General features: G+C 45.1%; 1 protein-coding gene and 1 non-coding gene across 3 annotated transcripts; both read right to left on the bottom strand.

Moving 5' to 3' along the window:
• Positions 1-649: 649 nt before the first annotated feature.
• Positions 650-21986, bottom strand: PPP1R8 (protein phosphatase 1 regulatory subunit 8). Of its 2 annotated transcripts, XM_003891429.2 has the most exons (7): positions 21837-21986; positions 19918-19978; positions 13431-13584; positions 10750-10970; positions 8644-8788; positions 4644-4708; positions 650-2092 (listed from the first exon to the last, which is right to left on the bottom strand). In XM_003891429.2, exons 1-7 carry the CDS (start codon positions 21890-21892, stop codon positions 1739-1741), a joined length of 1056 nt encoding a protein of 351 aa, XP_003891478.1. In that variant the 5' UTR covers positions 21893-21986; the 3' UTR covers positions 650-1738. The 2 variants fall into 2 exon arrangements, with proteins under 2 accessions (XP_003891478.1, XP_009201260.1); XM_009202996.2 differs by lacking the exon at positions 10750-10970 and having other exon boundaries at positions 21837-21909.
• LOC116272359 lies at positions 18172-18337 on the bottom strand. Its single transcript, XR_004181069.1, has one exon.
• Positions 21987-24039: the final 2053 nt, after the last annotated feature.

The following is a 24039-nucleotide window of genomic DNA, read 5'->3' as shown; positions in this document are numbered from 1 at the left end:
GCACTACCAACAGTACCATCTTCACTATCATGAGAGGAAGGTATTGTCCTGATGAGGATCCTCATTTTTACAGACCCTCTGGGAAGTCAACTCTTGCACAGCTGATGTTATGAATTTCTGTTCTTCAGAAGGCTGCTCCTGCTACAAGTCTGCACTTGACCCAAGGATCTGGAACCTAGTGGGCATCTTCATTCCAAAGCCACATGTAAGTCTCACACACACACTGTACTTACTGCAAATCAGATTCTGTATGCAGGCATATTCCTTCAATTCAAATTCTTGCTGAAATCCCTCCTAAACTTACTTACCTTTAGCTTCCGTTTGCTCCTGTGTCACCAAGCTATGGCTCAAATGCACAGAGCTCTGACTGCAGGGTGAGTGACAGGGCTTATGCAAATGCCCTAAGCCCGGTCTCCTGTCATGAGGTCTCCTGATGAAGGGCACCAAGCACTTCCGAACCGATGCTGCTTTGTGATGCTTCAGTCTGGGGACTAGATTCTCTCGTTAGAATTTCCACACTCATTTAGGGGCATCTTTATTTGTAATAAAATGGGGATGGAGCATTGCCTCCCAAGCTCAGTGACCGTGCCTTTAGCAAACATTCCCCGACAGCAGTGGCAATCAGTGACTGAGAGACAAATTCACAGACTGCACCCAAATGACAAAAGTTACGTTTAATTTACAATGTAATAAAGGTTACAGGTAAAAAGCTACACATAAAGCATGAAAAGGCCTATTACACAAATGTACAAATCTCTGTACAAAGCTTGTATCAATGTTTCCTAACTTTGTCTCCTATGTTTGTTAGCCAGGTCTAGTCTCAGAGCTCTCAATAACAAGAGCTCTCAATTGGGGGGGAAAGAGCCTCCAAACTGACATCTAAAAATTCCTCTTAGAGACACCAGTTACTTGCAAAAAAATCTTTTCCTTTTTATTTTGAATTACCCCAACCGGTTATATCCTTTGAAAATTGCCTTCATAATACACTTAAAAGTAATGCCTTAGAGTAGAGGACAGTACTCTGGAATTAAATAAGAAACTTCAGCAAGTGGAGTGCTCAGGTTTGACAAGAAAAACAGGTAGAGTTCAAACAATACTGTAAGTTAAAACTGTAAACCTGTGTCTATGGCACCAGTCACAGACGAAGGAAAATTGAACTGTTTTCACTCCAAAAGAGGAAGGACAAAAGAGAAAAGCCTAACTATTGGACCTCAAAACCACTGACCCAAGGAAACATTTTTTAGTTTAAACCTCAACTTAACTGCAGACTTCTAAGTCTTCTTTTTGATCAATTTGAGACCCATGGCAACCCTTCTGCTACCTGGGACTTGCAAAGGTAGTGAATATAAATCAGGCTGCTGGACCCCCAAGGCTGGTGATGCTACTGTAACCTCGACAGCTCTGGATTCAACCTGAGGGCCTGGGATATGTGACTTTACATAAAAATGATCCTGGAAAGTGGGAGAAAGGAGGTAGTGGAAGGCCTAGGAAAGAGCCAGGGCAGTCTACTGAAAAGGATATAAGGAGCCTTTCTTACACTGCGAGTGTTGTGAAGACAGGTCTTTATGGGCTATTTCAACCCCACCCCCAATTTTCATATTACATGGTTAGGATGCCAGGAGACATTCTGAAAGACGATACCGCACACATGGAAAGTTTTTCTCCCTAGTTCATTAGCTCCCCATCACCCTTCCACCCCATTCCCACCCAATCCCACCCCTCTCCATGACCAAAAATATCAAATCAGTAAGGAAGGTGTGGGCTTCTTGCCTGGCCAAGCCTCTTTTGCATACTTCTTCTTCTTGGGTTCATTTACAGCTTCAGGGTTATAGACTGCAGGGTTTGGTGCAGGGTTCATGTTCACTGCTGACGGCACAACAGGAGTCAAGTCCACATCAGGGGCAAGGTTTGGGTATGGCATGGGCAAACCACCGATAAGTGCTGTCCCGTGGATGCCATGCGGCTGGGAGCCTGCTTCACTGTGTGTGGGGGGCAGGCCCCCGTAAAGTCCTCCACTGAAGGCAAAGTTCTGCATGCGCCTGCTCCCTGATTCCTCCAGGCCCAGGGAGCCTGGGCCCTCCACACGCTTCTTCTACAGTTCACGATGAGGAGAGGGGAGAGATTGGAGAGAGAAGACAAGCGGTGAGGCCCATGAGTGGTCAGCTTTTTCTATTCCAGCCTTAGAAAAATGGCTTTGGGAAAGGTTCCTAACTTCTAGCCTGTTCTCCTTTACGGACAACCTATTTCATGGTGTTAAAATCTTACAGTTTGAAGAGACCTTCCCAGTCATCTATGATGGTTCCCAACACTGCTCCATAACAAAGTTTTCACCATCCTATATCAGCCAAGAAGGATGGTACTGTGAGTTTTACATAAAGTAAAACATATCAATTTTAATGACTATACTTTACCCTGAAGTCACATAGCTCACTTTCTTATTTTCATATTAAAATGACCTTTTAGGAGGAACACATGAGATCAGGAGTTCGAGACCAGCCTGGCCAACATGGAAAACCCCATCTCTACTAAAAATACAAAAATTAGCCAGGCGTGGTGGCAGGTTCCTGTCATCACAGCTACTCGGGAGGCTGAGGGACGAGAATCACTTGAGGCAGAGGTTGCAGTGAGCTGAGATGGTGCCACTGCACTCCAGCCTGGGTGACAGAGTGAGACTGTCTCAAAAATAAAAAACATTTTTAAAAAAAATCCCTTTTAGGAAATGGAAACGATAAAAGATGGCAATAGATATTTTTCCTTTTTTTGAGGGGGAAAAATTTGGTATCTTCATATTTGATGTCCAATTTTTTTTTTGAGACAAGAGTTTCACTCTTGTTGCCCAGGCTGGAGTGTAATGGTGCCATCTCAGCTCACAGCAACCTCCGCCTCCCGGGTTCAAGCCATTCTCCTGCCTCAGCCTCTGGAGTAGCTGGGATTACAGGCATGTGCCACCATGCCTGGCTAATTTTGTATTTTTAGTAGAGACGGGGTTTTCTCCATGTTGGTCAGGCTGGTCTCAAACTCCCTACCTCAGGTGATCCACCCGCCTCGGCCTCCCAAAGTGCTGGGATTACAGGCATGAGCCACCGCACCTGGCCTGGTGTCCAATTTTTAAACATTAATCTGAGAGCAAAACCAATCTACAGTGAAGAAAATATTTACTGGCTGCCTGGGCCTAGGGGTGGACTGCTGCAAAGGGCCACGAGGCAACTTTTTGGAGTGAGGAAAATCTCTATCTTAATTATGGTGGCGGTTACACATATATTTGCCAAAACTATACACTTAAATGTGTAGACTTTACTATATGTAAATTGTACTGCAATAAAATTGACATAAAACTATGTACCTGATGATTTTATACTTTAATGACAAGAAAATATTCCAAAGGAATAAAAACAACAACAAAAAGAGCTCAAGGGGCATTATGGAGTCCCACAGAAAAACATCTTCTACTTTTCCACACTAGACTAAAGCTCATGAAACATCCTCCTCACGCCTATACGCCTTCGGGATTAAACAAAGTCTGAGCAGGAACTCTGACAGATCTTCTTTAGTCTAATATATTCTACAGGTTTTTTTTTTTTTTATAAAAAGTAAAACAATTTCTATATCATCTCTAACCAGCATCTTCTAATCACCTTCTTAATATTAACAGGGATCTCACTACTCTAAGGGGAAGTGTGTTGCCGTTTGGATTGTTCTGCTATTTGGTAGTTCTTCCACATGTTGAACGATCTAACTTTTACCTCTTGGTAGATCTTAGAAGATCTCCGTAACTTCTTAGAAGTAACTCTTAGAAGATCTCCGTAACTTCTACCTCTTGGTTCTTCAATATACTTGATCTTTAAACTTAATCCACATCTGGGCTGACATTCCTATCTGTGCCATTGCCACTCATAAAATAAAGGCATGACAAACCGTGTGGTATTGCAATAATGCATCTCCTCTACCTAACAGCTTACTTTGAGGCCAAAGAGAAAGGACAAAAAAAGGTGGGCTTCTCTCTGCACCCCTCTGGAAAATGAATTTACAGTTTCACATTGCACATGATTTACATGAAACATCAAGCTGGCTAGTTACCTACAGCCTTTCTGTGGTACTCCAGGATTCCCTAAACATAGATTTCATTTCCACAGAATGAGAAATGGGAGAGGAGTATGGTATGTATTTTAAAATTAAGCACTCACTCAATAGCACATGAAGAGCAGGTTATTTTTTTTTTTGAGACAGAGTCTCCCTCGGTTGCCAGGGTGGAGTGCAGTGGAGTGCAGTGGCGCGATCTCAGTTCACTGCAACTTCTGCCTCCCACGTTCCAGCGATTCTCCCGCCTCAACCTCTCAAGTAGCTGAGACTACAGGAACATGCCACCACACCCAGCTAATTTTTGTATTTTTAGTAGAGACAGGGTTTCACCATGTTGGCCAGGCTGGTCTCGACCTCCTGACCTCAGGTGATCCGCCTGCCTTGGCCTCCCAAAGTGCTGGGATTACAAGTGTGAGCCACTGTGCCCAGCCTCTATCTCTTGACTTCTTGATCTGCCCGCCTCGGCCTCCCAAAGTGCTCGGATTACAGGCATGAGCCAACGCGCCTGGCCTAAAGAGCAGGTTTTTAAACACAGACTGTATGGCATTTCATGTGCTTCCTACCTTGACTGGGACCACTGCAGTTTGCACCATGTTCCTGAATCGACCAACTGAGGGATCCACATCCTCTGCAAAAAGAGAAGAGGGCAGGGTCGGGTTGGTACTTTACTGGGAGGAATAAGAGCACAGGGGTCACCGCAAACAAACCATCACAACAACTCATGTTAAAATTGTAAAACACAGAGAGTGCTTCCTGGGTGCTGGGCATTGTGCTAAATCCTCACAAAGACCCTGTGACGTAGGTACTACCACAATCAACATTCAGTAGACGAGAAAGCAAACTGAGGCTTGGAGGAGTAAAGTGACTGGCCCAGTTGCTCTGGTGGAGAGGACAGGAGCCAGGACTTGAGTCCAAGTACTTCGAATCAGGCCTGTGATCTACACCACTGTGCTGTGCTGCCTTCCCCCAAGTTCTTTCCCATTCTTTATACTTCCCTCTTTTGAGGGGAAAGAAAAAAAGAGTAGACATTATCAGTTCCGTATCAGTGACAAAACAATGACATGTCAAGAGGTTACATATCAAATGCCTTGCTAATGCCTGCTTATTAGCAAAAAAAAAAAAAAGATTTTGGATTCAAAGCCAGGGCTTCCAACTGAACCTGGCCTTTTGACTTGAATGGCCTGAACTGCATATAAGCAAGACTTACACTAAAGGCTCTGATACCCCCGTCTACACAGGAAATAAAGAGCAAGATGCTGTCCCATCTTTGATGAACTCACAGTTACAGAGCCAGATAGGCTACAACACACAAAGGTGCTTCAAGAGAAGTACACAACAGTGTTTCTGGAGCAGAGGGGATGACTAGGCTGGATCGCCAAAGATCGTGAAGTTTTCTCATTGAAGGGTGAATGTGTGGAAACAGGCAGAGGCACCAACTTATGTACCACTACTAGAGAAAACTACTCCAAGCCCCAGTTAACTTAATATAGCGATAGAGAAGGAATCGCTTCCCTAATAGGTATCGTAACCTTATTTTCTATGAGGTTGCTTGTTATTGAAAGAAACACTCCCAGCCGGGCACGGTGGCTCACGCCTGTAATCCCAGCACTTTGGGAGGCTGAGGCAGGCGGATCATGAGGTCAGGAGATTGAGACCATCCTGGCTAACACGGTGAAACCCTGTCTCTACTAAAAAATACTAAAAATTAGCCAGGCATGGTGGCGGGCACCTGTAGTCCCAGCTACTTGGAAGCCGATGCAGAGACCTGGCATGAACCTGCAGAGGCAGCCTTTGCAGTGAGTCAGATTTGCCTTGCACTGCACCCAGCCTGGGCGCAGGAGCCAGACTCCACTGGTGTTGTAAAAGAAAGAAAGAAAGAAAGAAAAGAAAGAAAGAAAAAGCAACAAGAAAGAAAGAAAAGAAAGAAAAAAGAAAAGAAAGGAAGGAAGGAAGGAAGAAATGGAAGGAAGAAGGAAGGAATGGAGGAAAGGAGGAGGGAGGAGGGAGGGAAGGAGGGAGGGAAGGGAAGGAGGAAGGAAAGAAAGAGGAAAGGAAAAGAGGAAGGAAGGAAGGGAAGGAAGGGAGGGAGGAAGGAAGGAAGGAAGGAAGGAAGGAAAGAAAGGAAGGACTTAGAAATCCCTTGAAGACAAAAGAATGGAGCGGAGGAATGGAAGGATGGAAACCTGGAATGGATTCCACATGAAGAGAATTTAATGGAATGGGCCTGTAATCCCAGCATCTCTGGGGAGGCCGACGGGCTGGATCACTTCAGGTCAGAGATCGGTATCCGGCTAACACACGTAGAAAAGTTCCCCGCCTCATTAAGAAATACAAAACAGCCGGCTGCAGGTGGCGTGGCTCTGTAGTCCCAGCTACTCGGGAGGCTGAGGCGGGCGGATCACAAAGTCAGGAGATCAAGACCATCCTGGAGCACACACACGTGAAACCCCCGGCTCTACTAAAAATACAAAAATTGGCCGGGCGCGTGGGCTCAGCTTCCAATTCCAGTGCACTTTGGGAGGCCGACGCGGGCTGGGATCAACAGGTCAGGAGATCGAGACCATCCTGGCCACCACCGTGAAACCCCGGGCCTCTTCTGGGGTAAAAATACAAAAAAAAAAAACTAGCCGGGCGAGGTGTGGCGCCTCTGTAGTCCCAGCTACCGGGAGGCTGAGGCAGGAGAATGGCGAACCCGAGGCATGGAAGCTTGCAGGAGCTGAGATCCACCACTGCACTCTGCAGCCTGGGCAAGGACAGAGCCAGACTCCATCCTTGCAAAAAAAAAAAAAAAATAAATAAAAAAATAAAAAAAATAAAAATAAAAATAAAAATAAAATACGAAAAAAATTAGCTGGGCACGGTGGCGGTGCCTGTAGTCCCAGCTACTGGGAGGCTGAGGCAGGAGAATGGCATGAATCCCAGGAGGCGGAGCCGCGCCTTGCAGTGAGCTGAGATCACACTCCACCAAGACTCCAGCCCATGACAGGAGCAAGATCTGGCCTCAAAAAAGAAAGAGACAACGTCTCTAAAAAGGTATCCCAATCTTCTCTCATGGCCCCTCTGGTTTCAGAGCCTGTGCTCTTAACCACTATGCTATATTGACTGAACACAATTCCCTAAGAAAGCTTGAGGGCACTAATTTTCAATGAGAAAAACAGAGCAGATCAGATCCTCACTCCTGAAAGAGACTTAAGAAATTTGTCTAGTCCAGTGGTTCCCAAATTGCTGGCTGTTGTACAAACAGGAGCTCATTAAAAAGTATAAATTTTGGGCTGGGCATGGTGGCTCACGCCTGTAATCCTAGCACTTTGGGAGGTCGAGGGCAGATCACTTGAGGTCAGGAGTTCAAAACCAGCCTGGCCAACATGGTGAAACCCTGTCTCTACTAAAAATACAAAAAAATTAGCCAGGCGTGGTGGCAGGCGCCTATAATCCCAGCTACTTGGGAGGCTGAGGCAGAAGAATCGCTTGAACCCAGGAGGCGGAGGTTGCAGTGAGCCGAGGTTGCGCCACTGCACTCCAGCCTAGGTGACAGAATGAGACTCCGTCTCGAAAAATAAATACATAAAAATAAAAAATAAAAAATAAAAATTTCAACCAGGCACGGGGGCTCATGCCTATAATCCCAGTACTTTGGGAGACTGAAGCAGGAGGATCACTTAAGCTCAGGAGTTCAAGACCAGCCAGGGCAACATGATGAAACCCCATTTCTACAAAACATATCACAATTAGCTGAGCGTGGTGGTATGCACCTGTTGTCCCAGATACTCAGGAGGTTGAGGTGGGAGGATCACCTGTGCCTGGGTGGTCAAGGCTGTAGTGAGCCATGACTGTGCCACTGCACTCTAGCCTGGGCGACAAAATGAGATCTTGTCTCTTACACACACACCAAAGAAAAACTAAAAAACACATACATTTCTAGGTCCAACCCTGGAAACTCTTTTTTGGAGACAGCCTCACTCTGTCACCCAGGTGGGAGTGCAGTGGCACGATCTTGGCTCATTGCAAGCTCTGCCTCCCAGGTTCAAGCGATTTTCCCACCTCAGCTTCCCGAGTAGCTTAGACTACAGGTATGTGCCATCATGCCTGGCTGATTTTTGTATTTTTGTAGAGACAGGGTTCTGCCACGTTGGCCACCCTGGTCTCGAAATCCTGGCCTCAAGCAATTCACCAACTTCAGCCTCCCAAAGTGCTGGGATTATAGGCATGAACCACTACGCCTGACCAACCACAGCTTTTTCTTTTTCTTTTTGTCACCTAGGCTGGAGTGCAATGGTGCAATCCCAGCTCACTGCAGCTTCTGCCTCCTGGGTTCAAGCAATTCTCTTGCCTTAACCTCCCAAGTAGCTGGGACTACAGGCGAGCACCACCAAGCCCAGCTAATTTTTGTATTTTTTTAAGTAGAGATGGGGTTTCACCTTGTTGTCCAGGCTAGTCTTGAACTCCTGGCCTTAAGTGATCCACCCTCCTCGGCATCCCAAAGTGCTGGGATTACAGGCATGAGCTACTGCGCCCGGGCCAACCACAGCTTTTTCATCAGAATAAACTAGGAAGATACCTCACCTGGATTGATGATCTCATCATCCTCACTGAATGTCACCCGTGAGTTCTTCCTCTTCCTCTTTGGTCTTTGAATGTCCAGATTTCCCTCCTCAATGGTAAGGGTAGAAATCCGCTTGTTGTGGGCAGTGTTGAACTCTGTCAGGTTCTAAGCCAGGGTTCATACAGGAAAGACAGCAGTCAGTACAAAGGGAATCTGATGGAGAAAATCATACTAAATAAAGCTCAGGAAGACGTGAGGGGCTAATCTTGACCTCCAAAGGGAGTTGAGACTCTTCTGCATTTAGAGAAGATTATACTGTCCTGAGACTACTAATACTAACAAGTCTCAAGTCTCATTAGAAAGAATGTGGGACATCCTCATTGACTAGTTGGGCAGTGATATTCAAAAGAAGGTAAAGGGCCTTGAGCTGAGAACAGGCCATCTGTGCAAATACCCTTGAATTGTGTTTTGTTGCTGTTGTTGAAGAAAGGCTATCATGTCTTCATGCCCACAAGCAGCTGAGAATTAAAAGGAAATGTGGCTGGGAGGAACGCCAAGAATTGTTTTTAAGTAACAAAATTGAGATGAAAAAGGACAATTGGCTGTTTCTTTTCTAGTAGCTTTCTCCTTTAAAATTAAGGACACTGCTAGTGCACTTAATTTTTGGCGTTAATATTTTGTCATTCCCCATCCTGTGTCTGGTCCCAGTTCTATAAATAACTATCTCAATAATTAACTTGACCTTAGCTCTGGTGCTTGCCTCTTCCCAATCCACTGAAATTATTCCTTTCTGGTACAAACCACCAGTTTGAGATATTCTAAATGTCTTAAGAATGAAGATCCAGGGAGTACCTAACATACTGAACTAAAAGCCATGGAAGCACAGCAGCAGCCTGGATAGAGGCAGCCACAAGGGGAAATGGGCAACAGTGACTGCCAGCAAGGTCCCTGGCTATGAAGCCACTTCTTCAAAACAAAACGACTTCTTAATTGTACAATTTCTTTTTTTTTTTTTTTGGAGATGGAGTATCACTCTTGTTGCCCAGGCTGGAATGCAATGGCACAATCTTGGCTCACCACAACCTCCACCTCCTGGGTTCAAGCGATTCTCCTCCTCAGCCTCCCGAGTAGCTGGGATTACAGGCATGCGCCACCACACCCAGTTACTTTTTTGTATTTTTAGTGGAGACAGGGTTTCTCCATGTCACTCAGGCTGGTCTCGAACTCCTGACCTCAGGTGATCCGCCCACCTCAGCCTCCCAAAGTGCTGGGATTATAGGCGTGAGCCACTGTGCCCAGCCTAAATTGTAGAATTTCTATTGTGCTTTTCTTCCTAAGAGCTAGGAAACTGCCTTGGTGTACAGGAATAGTAAATGCGGGTCGGTGGTTAAGGACATGATTGCATTTGGTCTATCTGAACAGACCAATCACACCAGTGCAGTGACAGACATGTAAAGGACTATAGCCACACCAAACTACTGGGGTCAGCCTCAAAAAAGGAAAACTTCCACCACCTTAAAATTAAATCTTATAAAATTCATGGCCCTCAGGACAGCGAGGCCCATAAGAACAAAAGCAGTCTGGTTCTATTCAGAAGATTCCTGAGCTGTTCAGATAGCACCAAAAAAAGCTATATAAATGAATGAAAGTGTCAGTCTCTCCAAGCCAGTGCTGTCTGACAGAACTTTTGGTGAGGATGAAAACATTCTCTCTTTACACTACGCAACACGGCAGCCACTAGCCTTATGTGACTATATAATACTTGAAATATTGTTAGTAGCCACTAACAATATTTGTCAGCATTAGCTCTAAGCAGTCAAGGGACAGAGAAATGTAGCTTCTAGTCTTAGCTTGTAACAGCCAGTGAAAGTGCACAAAACAGCTCAAGAGGTCTAGTGGCTGTGACCCAGCCTCCTTGTTAGGCCTGGTGATACACAACCAAATCCATACAATGTGGCTCTCTGAGAGGTGTCACACCTGGCCACATCAGATTGCCAAAGGCCCATTACTGGACTCAAGAGAACCCCTGCTGCTAAGTCAATGGCATTTCCAGCTACATAGAACAGCTATATACTCCAAAAACCAGGGTCCCCAAAGACAAAACAATGACATAAACAGGGAATTACATCAAGCTCAGTTTCCTCCTCTGGAAGCCCCAGTAAGCCCTTGAGTTCATCATCCTCTCCACCCATCTTCTCATCTCCTTTCACAGCCGATGGCAATGTCTGAGGCTTCTCGCGCAGAGTGTATGCCCTTGTGGATGCGCCAAATGAGACCGTGGAATCGATGGGAATTTGCTGAGGCTTGTGAGGTTCCAACCGAATGTGACCCAAGAAAGTGCCGTGTGCTGGGAACAACCAAATCAGAAACGTAAGGGGGAAAACAAAAACAACCCGAGTTTTAGAAGGGAGAGTATGATCGCCAACTCTCTTATGAGGTCAGCTTCCCCCCAGCACATCAGTTTTGCCTTTTTGTCTGTTTTTAATTTATTTTAAAAATGCCATAGTCAGGATCGTGGTCAGAAAACTCCAGCTTTTTAAAAAACGAAAATGGCACCGGGTCCACCACATCCATCATGTGTTACAGTGAGAAGGAAACTCCTTCACTGAGCCTTGAATCTCCTCAGTGGGTTTCTTATATCCTCAGACCTGTTGTTCCCCCAAATAACAAATACCACTGCCCGTTCTCTGCTGCCACACAGGCTTGGCTCCATTCTAGGTCAAACAAGAATGGCTCCAACCCAGCAGAAGCCATGCCTCCCAAAGCAGGAGCTGGGCTTCACTGTAGTTTTCCCTCTCCAGCCCCAAGTCAAAGGAATAGAGAAACTGCTGGCCTGGTGGCAGTTATGCTTAGGTTTTCCCCAGGACAAGAAAGAGCTTGGCTGAAACAGGTGCAATATCAATGCCAAAGCAAGCCAAAATCCTACTATAGATTCTGAATATTTTCCCCTGTTGGCATTCTGCATGTTATAAAATGGGAGAGAAAAGATAAGTATTTGCGAGACAAAGCTCTCCAAGACCGTTACACAAGCAGATGAGGGTGATGTGCGAGTGTATGTTTGTGTGTGGTAGTAGGAGAGTGGTGGAATCCAACATGATATTCCCAGGAAGCAGGACCCTTTACATTTTACACTGTATTCACACATGGGCAAAATGAACAAATTTCAGGGCCCCATGCAGTTAAAGCTCAATTGCATTTCTGTGGATTATCTACGCGAAGTTTAAACTCTTATTAATTGGTGTATGCTTATGGATACTCCAATTAATTAATACTTATGGATTATTTTTATTTTTTGAGGCAGGGCTTACTCCGTCACCCAGACTGGAGTACAGTCGTGCTACAATGGCTCACTGCAACCTCCACCTCCTGAGCTCAAACAATCCTCCCACTTAAGCCTCCCAAGCAGCTGGGACCATAAGCGCACTCCACAATACAGGGCTAATTTTTTGTATTTTTTGTAGAGACGGGGGTCTCGTTACATTGCTCATGCTGGTCTTGAACTCCTGGGCTTGAGAGATTCACTGACATCAGCCTCCCAAAGTGCTGGGATTACAGGTGTAAGTCACCATGCCTGGCCTTGCTTATGGAATTAAAACTGGTATTATTCATAGTCAAAACAAAACAGAGACGGAATAAAGAACCAGAATAATGAAATTTTCCTCAAGATAAGCATTCTTAAAATGCCCTATATTGCTGCTCTATTACATTAATGGAGCTAATCATAGCTTCTGCTTAAACGGAATCACAATTTATTATGGTTCTATAAACACTTGAACATGCATGGTCGATAGTGCCTGGGTGCCTTTTTCCTTTTCTTTTTTTTTTTTTTTGAGACAGAATCTTGCTGTGTTGCCGAGGCCAGAGTGCAGTGGTGCGATCTCGGCTCATTGAAACCTTCACCCCTTGGGTTCAAGCGATTCTCCTGCCTCAGCCTCCTGAGAAGCTGGAATTACAGGCACCCGCCGCCACCCCCAGCTAATTTTTGTATTTTTGGTAGAGGCAAGGTTTCACCATATTGGCCAGGCTGGTCTCAAACTCCTGGCCTTAGGTGATCCGCCCACCTTGGCCTCCCAAAGTGCTGGGATTATTTATAGGAGTGAGCCACTGCACCCAGCTCTTTTTTGTTTGTTTGTTTGTTTTTTGAGAGAGTCTTGCTCTGTCACCCAGGCTGGAGTGCAGTGGCGCGATCTCGGCTCACTGCAAGCTCTGCCTCCCGGGTTCACACCATTCTCCTGACTCAGCCTCCCGAGCAGCTGGGACTACAGGCACCCGCCACCAAGCCCAGCTAATTTTTTTGTATTTTTAGTAGAGACGGGGTTTCACCGTGTTAGCCAGGATGGTTTCGATCTCCTGACCTCGTGATCCGCCCACCTCAGCCTCCCAAAGTGCTAGGATTACAGGCGTGAGCCACCGCGCCTGGCCTGTTTCTTTGTTTTTGAGAGATGGGGTCTTGTTCTGTCACCCGGACTGGAGTGCAGTGGTGTGATCACAGCTCACTGCAGTCTTGAACTCCTGGGCTCTAGTGATCCTCCCGCCTCAGCTTCCTGAGTAGCTACAGGTGTGCGCCCCCACACCCAGCTCATATTTGCTTATTGATGCCCCCAGGACAGCTCCCCAAACCCCTCTCCTCTCCACAGTCAGTTATCAATTATCTCAGGAAAACAGAAAAATCACAGAAATAGAGAAGGGTGGATTTAAAAACCAAATATTAACTTTTTCCATAAAACATAATTTCCAAACTAAAGAACCCAAAGAGCATTTTCATATTGCCCAAAGATAACATGTGAATTGGGAGGGAGTTACTTACTACTGTTGAGATCTATCAGGAAAACTCTCTTCAGATGCTTGTGGTAGACAAGTGCAGCATGGACCCGAGAGCAAGACTGGTGGTCAATGGTAAAGTCACACAAATCAGGGTTTCTCCCAAATAAGTAATACTTCTTCTCATCAATAATCAGTTTCTAAATAAATATTAAATTAAATATTACTTAAATCTTGTTTCAACAGCATTTACCAAAAACTCTTCCAATCAAATAGAGAATCTTGATAAAATTCCTTTCCATTAGATTGATTTGAGTAATAACTCCATCTCCTTGTATCAAAAAAAGGAAAATCATTCCAAGGAGAAAAAAATATCTCCCGTTATTCTTCAACATAAAGCACTCAGAATAATTTACTAAAATAACATTTTTTTGGAGAATGGATGGTAATGGATGGTAATTCATCTCCTCAATATAGTGTTTAATTGTCTAGTGTTGGTATGAAAATAACTTCTCTTTCTCTTTTTTGTTTCTGAGATGGAGTCTCGCTCTGTTGCCCAGGCTGGAGTGCAGTCGCACGATCTCGGCTCGCTGCAACCTCTGCTTCCTGGGTTCAAACAATTCTCCTGCCTTAGCCTCCCAAGTAGCTGGGACTACAGGCGTGCACCACCAAGTTCAGCTAATTTTTTTTTTTTTTTTTTTTTTTGAGACAGAGTCCCACCCTGTCACCCAGGCTGGAGTACAATGGTGTAATCTCGGCTCACTGCAACCTCCACCTTCTGGGTTCAAGCAATTCTCCTGCCTCAGCCTCCCAAGCAGCTGGGATTACAGGTGCATGACACCATGCTCGGCTAATTTTTTGTATTTTTAGTAGAGATGTGGGTTTTACCATGTTGGCCAGGCTGGTCTCGAACTCCTGACCTTATGATCTGCCCATCTCGGCCTCCCAAAGGGCTGGGATTACAGGCGTGAGCCACTGAGCCCAGCCTAATTTTTGTATTTTTAGTAGAGACGGGGTTTCATCATACTGGCCAGGTTGGTCTTGAACTCCTGACCTCGTGATCTGCCCACCTCAGCCTCCTAAAGTGCTGGGATTACAGGTGTAAGCCACCGTGGTCGGCCAACTTTATTTTTTTTTGAGACAAAATCTCGCTCTGTCGCCCAGTCTGGAGTGCAATGGCGTGACCTTGGCTCACTGCAACCTCTGCCTCCCAGGTTTAGGCAATTCTCCTGCCTCCCGAGTAGCTGGGACTACAGGCACGTACCACCACGCCTAGCTAATTTTTTGTATTTTTAGTAAAGACAGGGTTTCATTGTGTTAGCCAGAATGGTACTGATCTCCTGACCTCATGATCCGCCCGCCTCAGCCTCCCAAAGTGCTGGGATTACAGGGGTGAGCCACCGCGCCCGGCCTGAGATCAACAATTGAATTGTGCCTGGCCTGAGATCGACAATTGAATTAAGAGTGGCTGGCTTCTGAAAAAAGGTTCTGTTGGATCTTAATTTTAGATCAATTAGGAAACAAGAAGCACAATGCATGTCTATAAAGGAACAAGATTGCTTTTAGCCTAGTGAAACCGAAAAAAATGTAATAAGATTGCTTCTCAGAAAATATTCAAATGTGTATTTGGGAAAGGAATGAAGCGTAAACACCTATTTCTATTCTAATCATGCTGCTATAGCCCCAAAGTATTTTTGTTTGTTTTTGAGACAGTCTTATTCTGTCATCCAAGCTGGAGTGCACTGGTGCAATCTCAGCTCACTGCAGCCTCCACCTCCCAGGTTCAAGCGTTTCTCCTACCTCAGCCTCCTGAGTAGCTGAGATTAATGGCGCCCACCACCACACCCGACTAATTTTTGCATTTTTAGTAGAGATGGGGTTTCACCATGTGAAACCAGGCTGGTCTCGAACTCCTGACCTCAGGTGAACTGACAGCCTCAACCTCCCAAAGTGCTGGGATTACAGGTGTTAGCCACTGTGCTACACCTGAGCTGAATTTAGCTTTATAAAAAACTTGCTGGCCAGGCGCAGTGGCTCACGTCTGCAATCCCAGCACTTTGGGAGGCTGAGGCGGGCGGATCACGAGGTCAGGAGATCAAAACCATCCTGGCCAACATGGTGAAACCCCGTCTCTACTAAAAATACAAAAAAAACACACACACAAAAAAATTAGGCGTGGTGGCAGGTGCCTGTAGTCCCAGCTACTCGGGAGGCTGAGGCAGGAGAATGGCATGAGCCCGGGAGGCGGAGCTTGCAGAGAGTCAAGATCTGCACTCCAGCCTGGGCGACAGAGCGAGACCCTGTCTCACAAGCAAAAACAAGCAAACAATAAAATAAAAATAAAAAACTTGCTAGGCCGGGCGCGGTGGCTCAAGCCTGTAATCCCAGCACTTTGGGAGGCCGAGACGGGCGGATCATGAGGTCAGGAGATCGAGACCATCCTGGCTAACACGGTGAAACCCCGTCTCTACTAAAAATACAAGAAAATTAGCCGGGCGAGGTGGCGGGCGCCTGTAGTCCCAGCTACTCGGGAGGCTGAGGCAGGAGAATGGCGTGAACCCGGGAGGCGGAGCTTGCAGGGAGCCGAGATCGCGCCACTGCACTCCAGCCTGGGGCACAGAGCAAGACTCCGTCTCAAAAATAAAAAACTTGCTATACCTGTCCTTATATTTCTTTTAATCCTGGATCTGTAAAGCCTTTGCCACAGATCGGTTTATAAACTGGACTGTTATAGATGAAGGACTCTAGATGAATTATTGCTAACGCTTCTTCCACTGCTAGTGGTCTAGTAATCCAGTGTGAGCACTTGAGGAATAACTGTCATTTGAGTATGCTGTGTTTTTCCTTTAAATATGAGGTCTCATTAAACTCTAGTTCACATTTCACACTATACTCCTAAAATTCCTGAGAAAATATGGCACAAAGCTAAGTAGAGTATAGTCAAGTTAGTACCAGGCTGGGAATCAAGAAGCTTGTATTTCATTCCTGGCTAAGTCCTTTAACTCACAATGGGCTACTATTCTCCCCTTATAAAACCAAAAGATACACCTCATGCAAGCACACTTTCAACACTGATTATAGTAACAACTGCTAGGCGCTTCTATGCCACACACTACGCTATGAGTTTGACGTTATATCATTTCATCCTCACAACCACCCTATGAGGTGGGTAACACTATTCTCTTCCTATTTTTATAAATGACAAAATTGAAGCATAAAGAAATTAACATACTCAAGTTCACACAGTTAGATACTTGTGGGCTGGGTTAGAAATTCAGATTTGTCTGGCTTCAGAGTCTAAGCTGTTTTAACCACTACATTATATATTTTCTTCATTCTGCTTACATCAAAAAATGCACCATATGGCAAGGAATATTTTAAGAAGAGAATAAGTACTGTGGGTCACACTCTTTCCTTAAACAATCACTTAGCCAGTTTCTTTCAAGTTCAGCCTTAAGGTTCAATTAATTCAGGCTAGCTTGGATATGTGGGTCACCTCTGGGAAACCCTATCTAACAGTGCCCATCTGCTGCTGGAAGAGCTTGTTCTGGGCCCATACTACTATGGGGAACCAAGATTTAACAACAGCCTGACAGGAGATCAGTCAGTCCCCTTCATCTCTGCTTTGACCCAAGGTTTTTAAGACTTGAGTTAAAAATAAGACATTATTTCAGGATTAAGAGAGAGCCCAGAAATTTCAACAACTTGTTCTAATAGCTATTCGAGCTGAATCTCATTGCACTTCTCATTCATATTTATATGCACATGGATTATGCTGTCACAAACTTAAATTTGCTAACCACAGTGCTCACAGATTGGGCTGAAGGAACATGAAAGACCACCAGCTCTTGGGCTCTAAAATAACAATGACTAAATTTCTATGAATCTAGGGTGCCAATAGACATACTAGAGATTTAGGGATTTGAGAGGAAAAAAGAGAGGGCCTCCAAATTAAATGTACACATTCAGTATTAAAGGCATCCCAATTTTTTTTTTTTTTTTTTTTTTTTTGAGACCGAGTCTGGCTCTGTGGCCCAGGCTGGAGTGCAGTGGCGCGATCTCAGCTCACTGCAAGCTCCGCCTCCCGGGTTCACGCCATTCTCCTGCCTCAGCCTCCTGAGTAGCTGGGACTACAGGCACCTGCCATCACGCCCGGCTAATTTTTTGTATTTTTAGTAGAGATGGGGTTTCACCTTGTTAGCCAGGATGGTCTCGATCTCCTGACCTCATGATGCGCCCGTCTCGGCCTCCCAAAGTGCTGGGATTACAGGCTTGAGCCACCACGCCCGGCCGGCATCCCAATTACAGAAATGTTAAAATGAATTTTTTTTTTTCCTGAGATGGAGTCTTGCTTTGTCGCCCAGGCTCAAGGCAGTGGTGCAATCTCCATTCACTGCAACCTCTGCCTCCTGGGTTCAAGTGATTCTCCTGCCTCAGCCTCCCAAGTAGCTGGTATTATAGGTGCGTGCCACTGCATCTGGCTAATTTTTAAATTTTTAGTAGAGACGGGGTTTTGCCATGCTGGCCAGGCTGGTCTTGAACTCCTGACCTCAGGTGATCTGCCCGCCTCGGCCTCCCAAAGTGCTGGGAGGCCAGGCGTGAGCCGCCACTGAGCCTGGCCAAAATGAACGGAATTTTAACAGAAAACAGTATGTCTCAGAACCAAGGAAATGTGTCAGATGTTGAACAATGTGCTGCTTCTGTCCAAGTGAGTGAAATAATGCACTGGCTTTCAACAGTCACTAAAGCCATAGCTTCTTGACTAGCTATGGCCAGTACCGCTATTCAGTTGTGCCTCTGAGTTATAACTCAGAGTGTATCTTTACACACTGGGCTTAAAAGACTCATGGCTTTTGTTTTAATGTTGCACTTCTTAAACCCAGCTATCACAACACATCACAAGCCTTTGATACAAAGCTAGGATATAGATAGCTAGGTTAGTATCAAGTGCTGATTAAGCTTAAATCTAAAAATAAGCACATCTCAGGTCTACACCTCTCAAGAATACAGTGATGTCTGAGGATTGTAACTTGACAAGTTTGTGGCAACTCAGCACACTTAACAACACCGAAAGAGAACGTTATCAGCTAATAGAAACCAATGATCAGGGGAGTGTCTAGCAAGTTAGAGTGTTTTGAAAATATAATACCAATTATTCCACAAAGGAATGTGATGTTATCATTAAGACTAGGCAACCCTGTCTGTTTCTTCCTGTTGCAAACTAAAGATTTGCTAAATTCTAGTAATAAAACAAATCTCTATATGTCTTCAAGCTTTGTGCTATTTAGCAACAAATATTTTTTAACTGTGGAACAATCCGTAGTAAAAAAAAGTTTTACAGATATTTTAGCTAAATTATTTCTTTGAATAATCTTGAAGTTTTAAATCTTTAAGATTGAAGAACCCATGACAAAGCGGCTCTCTGTGACTGGCTAAGTCCATGATGTATTCATAACAGGAGAAATCATTAAAACTCATGCATGCCTTAATACTTTGCAAAATACCTGGTCATCTCTACAAAATCCCAAAAGTGACAACAATATATTTACAGAGTAACCTTCAAAAGATCTCAGATAGCTTTTCAATCTAGCAACCATGGAACTGCAACATTTTTATTAAATACCAAAAAACCACAAGGAAAAAACTGCATTCAATAATGGGGCCTTGAACCTAAATTCTAGCTGAGCAAGCAAATATAATACAGGGAGACTCACAGCTACATGGTCATGGTGGGCTTAATATCCATCTCTTGGTAAATAAATAATACCATAAGGATTATAAAAAATTTACGCAAACTAATAGCTAATAAAAACTCATGTTCTCTTGAACTCCTATGTGGTGTTCTCTCTAGAGGCTTGTATAAAAGCTGGAATTCTGCTAAACTTTTATAGTACTTAATTCAAATATAACTATGTAATTTTTTGGTGTGATTCTGTCTCTTCCACTGGACGACTTGAGGAGAGAAATCATGTTGGTTTCGCTTACTGCTGCAATCTGTAAGCCAAGCACTGTAACTGGCACATAGTAAACACTCAATACATGTTTTCAAAGAATCAATTAATGAATTTCACCACAATTCCATTATCTTTTTGAGTAAGTGTCAGATTCTTAGTTTACCATATTTCTTATAAGGAGTTGGGCCTGAATCTCTTAAAATTAACTTAAAAGTTAAACTCAATATATATCATTCACTTTCTTCAGTTACTGCATACCTTGCACGGTTTACACAACTCCATGTACTCAGGAAGAGGGAATTAACCAAGCTAACAGGGCTTCCAGTTTGACTGGGGCCCACAGGACCCATGACCTATTAAAACCATTCATTTGAGAGAAGTCACAAAAAAGTGAGTGTCTGTGGTAGATACAAGCTTTAAGTGTGTGATGTCACCATGTGCTTTTAACAGAAAAAAAAATCAGGATGAAAGAAAGTAGCATTGCTGGAAAACAAAGCACAGGAGAGGGGGTGGAAAAGTGAGTCACTGGCAAAAATCTTTAGTGTGGTGGGCAAAAAAGGAAGACATGTATTTCCATACCTCAATTAGTTTGTCTCCTTTGACTACATCCAGATGTAAACCCGGAGGGGGCTTACCTGCCCTGAAAAATAAAAATAGAAAAAAGCATTTTCAGGATGAGTTTATAAATGCAATTTACAATCATTGTCCCATTCAACATTGCAGCTCTCCTACCAGCCAGCCTATAATTAGTTCATGTTCAAGCAGAAATGTCATCCACTTCACTGTTATTACAGCTCCATTCTACGTTTGACACTTACTTCCCTAGTGATTCAACTGCTCTGAAACAGATTTTAGTGGATCTGTATTTAGAGCAGCACCAAGAAACCTATATTTTAACACTGGATCTTCACCTCAGAGAAAGAGCTGCATAGAGAGTGTAAGTACGATAGCTGGAGTGGTCTGGTCACCTGGAGTTTGAATCTGAAATTTACCCCTACTCCAATATCATATAAAGATCGAATAAATTAGTTGCTGTTTGGGGCTGATCAAGATTAGTCTCATTACAGAGTAAGCAGAGTACTGTCCTGAGCTCTGAGACCAAATCAGAGGTGCATAATTAGGGAACTAGGGCAATTCAAAATCATGCCCCATGAAACCAGGTACCAAATGAATATGTTACCCTTGAACAGGTCTTTCTACAACAGCATGATTAAGGGAAGTTTCCTCTATACTCCTACAGCCATATCATTCAAGGGAGACTCACATATGTCAAAGCACCTAACAGTGCCTGGTACCTACCAGACCCTAAGGAAAGGGTAGGTGATCTCAAAGCAGTGCTTTCTAACTACGTTTGCTGTATTGGTCCAAGTTTGAAATCAATACAGCGAGGGATCAAAACGGATATAGAATTTGTAGACTGAAGCAACAATTACAAAAGTGCAAAGCGATCCAGAAAATAGCCACACATTTGCTTGCTTTTTGGGTTTGCTAATTTGAAGTTAGAAAAAAGAACCACCTCACTAGAACCTCTAGATTTGCACACGAAAAAAACGTATCCTTGTCTAGCTAACTGAAGATGCAACACAGTCATCTCAAACAATCCTGCCCCAACCCCTCCTCTATGGAAAGGACAGTGCACCGGACAAAAGGCCATTTTGTCCACGAAAAAGGAGGAATGTTACATCCAAAATATACTTTCTGTATGTGCCTGACTCAGGCCTTGGAGCTGGGAATACAAAGATGCAGTCTTTGCCCTTGAGGATGGCAATACAACGGGAGACAGAGACAAGTAACAAACAATACACTGCGATGAGCTACAGCAGAAAAAAACTCTTAATTTCAGAAGCGTTTCCTTTTAAGGTAATCCATATTTATTCAACTTGTACCCTACTCAAAGGCCAAATTATTTCATTATTCCCAAGAACTTTCGAAGGGATAAAAAGGGTTCATGCCAGCCATTACTAATGCCTACTCGTGCCACAGACTGGGAGCTCCCTGAGGGCAGGGAGGGCGCTAACCTACCCTCGTGTTCTCTGTGGCAGACAGAAAAGTGCCGCACGAGGGATGCAGCAACCAAAGAGGGATGCGGGGCTCAGACGTAGGGTTGGGGCAGGGGCTGGCTCGAGAGCGCTCGGGACGTACAGGAAGGGGCCAGGTACGATGCTCCATGAGAGCACCAGGCACTCAGTCAGGAGTTGGGCGTAAGTTCGGGCAAAGGCCTCAAAGCGCTCCAGCGACTGGCTAATCGCTCAAAGGGGCTGCCTAAGTGAGCGCCTTTGAGCCCCCAACCCCGTGTTTCTTCCGTTCCTGGGCCTGGGCTCCAGGCTCTCGGTTCTTCAACACGTCGCCCGGCCCGGTGCAGCGAACAGTTTTTCCTCAACCATTCCAGGGTTTCTGAGCCGTTCGGCTCGCAGTAGAAAAGTTAAAAAAAGAGCCGCCCTTCCAGCCCAGGCTAGCTCCGGCCAGGCCACTCTAGCCCTGGCCGCCCCGCCACTCACCAGGTTGGGCAGTCGAACAGCGGGAGGCTGGAGCCGGAGTTCGCGGCTGCCGCCATCTTGCGTCTCCCCCTCCCATTTGGCGGGCCCGAAGCACGCCGGGAAAGTGGAAGACCGAAAAGGGAAAAGCGGCATCCCAGCAGCCTGTGCGTACGCACGCTCACGCACGCACGCGCGTACGGGGGGCGGTGCTTCTAGTGGGGACAGTGTAGGTTTTGGGATTTTTTTTTTTCCACCGTTTGTGCGAGTTGGCTGTCTCTGGAACTCTCCAGTGTATGGTTTTCCTTGGCCAGGAGGTATCAAAGGAAAAGCGACTTTGTAGGGAGGGGAGTCAGTCTCTCCCTGCGTCCTCCTGCAAACGCTTCTGGGCTCTAAAATCTTGGGACTAAGCCGGGCGCGATGGCTCACGCCTGTAATCCCAGCACTTTCGGAGGCTGAGGCGGGCGGATCACTTGAGGTCAGGGGTTCGAGACCAGCCTTGCCAACATGGTGAAACCCCCGTCTCTACTAAAAATACAAAAATTAGTCGGGGGTAGTGGCACATGCCTGTAATCCCAGCTACTTGGGAGACTGAGGCAGGAGAATCGCTTGCACCCGGGAGGCGGAGGTTGCAGTGAGCCGAGATCGCGCCATTGTACTCCAGCCAGGGCAACAGAGCGAGACTCCGTCTCAAAAAAAAAAAAAGAAAGAGAAGGAAAAAATCTGGGGACTGCATCCTCCTCCAACGTTTAGGTTAAGACCGTCAGCCTTTTGCCCTCAAAGCAGAGAAGCTAAAGGGCAAAACTTGGAGACTGGAGTGATTATTGTTTCTACTTATCCAGCCCTTCTCCAAAAAGTGGCACTTTACTCACTTTTTTCCTAATCCACGTCTAGGCCTGTAGATTATCAGGGAATCTGCATTAGGGGTCACCTGGTCTGTTTATGAAAACTCTGGACAAGCTGGAGCCAGGAGCAGGTCCAGTCAGAAAGCAGGGGTCCTTGCCGGGCGCGGTGGCTCAAGCCTGTAATCCCAGCACTTTGGGAGGCCGAGGCGGGTGGATCACGAGGTCAGGAGATCGAGACTATCCTGGCTAACATGGTGAAACCCCGTCTCTACTAAAAATACAAAAAACTAGCCGGGCGTGGTGGCGGGCGCCGGTAGTCTCAGCTACTTGGGAGGCTGAGGCGGGAGAATGGCGTGAACCCGGGAGGCGGAGCTTGCAGTGAGCCGAGATCACGCCACTGCACTCCAGCCTGGGAGACACAGCGACACTCCGTCTCAAAAAAAAAAAAAAAAAAAGAAAGCAGGGGTCCAAATCATCACTGTGCTTGGCTCAAATGGTTAATTTTTTAAAAAAGGATTTTTTGCTTTTGGTTATAGTGCAAGGAAGCATTAGGATTGCTGGCTTGCCCTAGATCACCAGATGACTGAAAGAGACCATTAGCAGGGCCTCTGGTTGTAATGGCATTGTCTGTTGAGCACTTACCTTGGCAAGTATGTATTTTATATGGATCATCTCATTTAATCCTGACAAGGCTCTTGAGTTAGGTACTATTATAATTCCAGAGGAGAGGCTCAGAGAGATTGAGTTGCCCAGCCTCACCCTAGAACAAGTGGTGAGTGGGATAAAAAAACCTAAACCTGTATGATGCCAAAGGCCATGCTCATGAATCACTATTCTCTCTCACACTTTGATGTTGGTATAATTATGTTTATTATTAGCATGCAACTGATGCCCCTCTTCTTCACTTCTGTAGACGCCTTGGGAGGATTATCTGACTGGTTTTTCCTTTTTTAAATAAATCAATTGCTAAGTTCCTGTCATCCAGAAAGAGGCACTGCTCAGCAAGTTAAGGAATCTATGATGAAAGTAGTTCTTTTCTTGCTTCCATGCCACTGGTTCTGTAGAAAATCAGCCTATTCAAAAGATTTTTTGCCCTTGATGAAGTCTCCAGCCCTCAAAATGTAACTGCAATATAACTTAGAAGGAGCAAGATGATCCAAAAAGTAACAGCAATATAACATTAACTTGGATTTGAAGATGATCAACTCTTAGGTAGATTGGAGAAACCCCTTTTCCTCTGGCCTTTAAAGCACGATAAACTTATCCAGCAAGGATGGTGACTAATCAGATCACTTATCAAATGGCCTGTTAATATCCTCCTTTTCAGCCTTGTGATTCCAAAGTAAGACTAGGCTGACTGGAAAAATTCAAATTCTAAACTT

The sequence above is a fragment of the Papio anubis genome, chromosome 1, assembly GCF_008728515.1.
Source record: "Papio anubis isolate 15944 chromosome 1, Panubis1.0, whole genome shotgun sequence".
NCBI lineage: Eukaryota > Metazoa > Chordata > Mammalia > Primates > Cercopithecidae > Papio > Papio anubis.
This window is presented reverse-complemented; position numbering and strand designations above follow the sequence as displayed.

What these genes read in the sequence shown, in the direction of transcription:
- PPP1R8 (XM_003891429.2), bottom strand. Translation starts at nt 21,892, where the DNA reads ATGGCGGCAGCCGCGAACTCCGGCTCCAGCCTCCCGCTGTTCGACTGC. An exon ending in AAGGAGACAAACTAATTGAG is followed by an intron (nt 13,585 to 19,917) that starts GTATGGAAATAC and finishes ATATTTATTTAG; the next exon opens with AAACTGATTATTGATGAGAA. An exon ending in CTGCAGTGGTCCCAGTCAAG is followed by an intron (nt 2,093 to 4,643) that starts GTAGGAAGCACA and finishes CGTGAACTGTAG; the next exon opens with AAGAAGCGTGTGGAGGGCCC.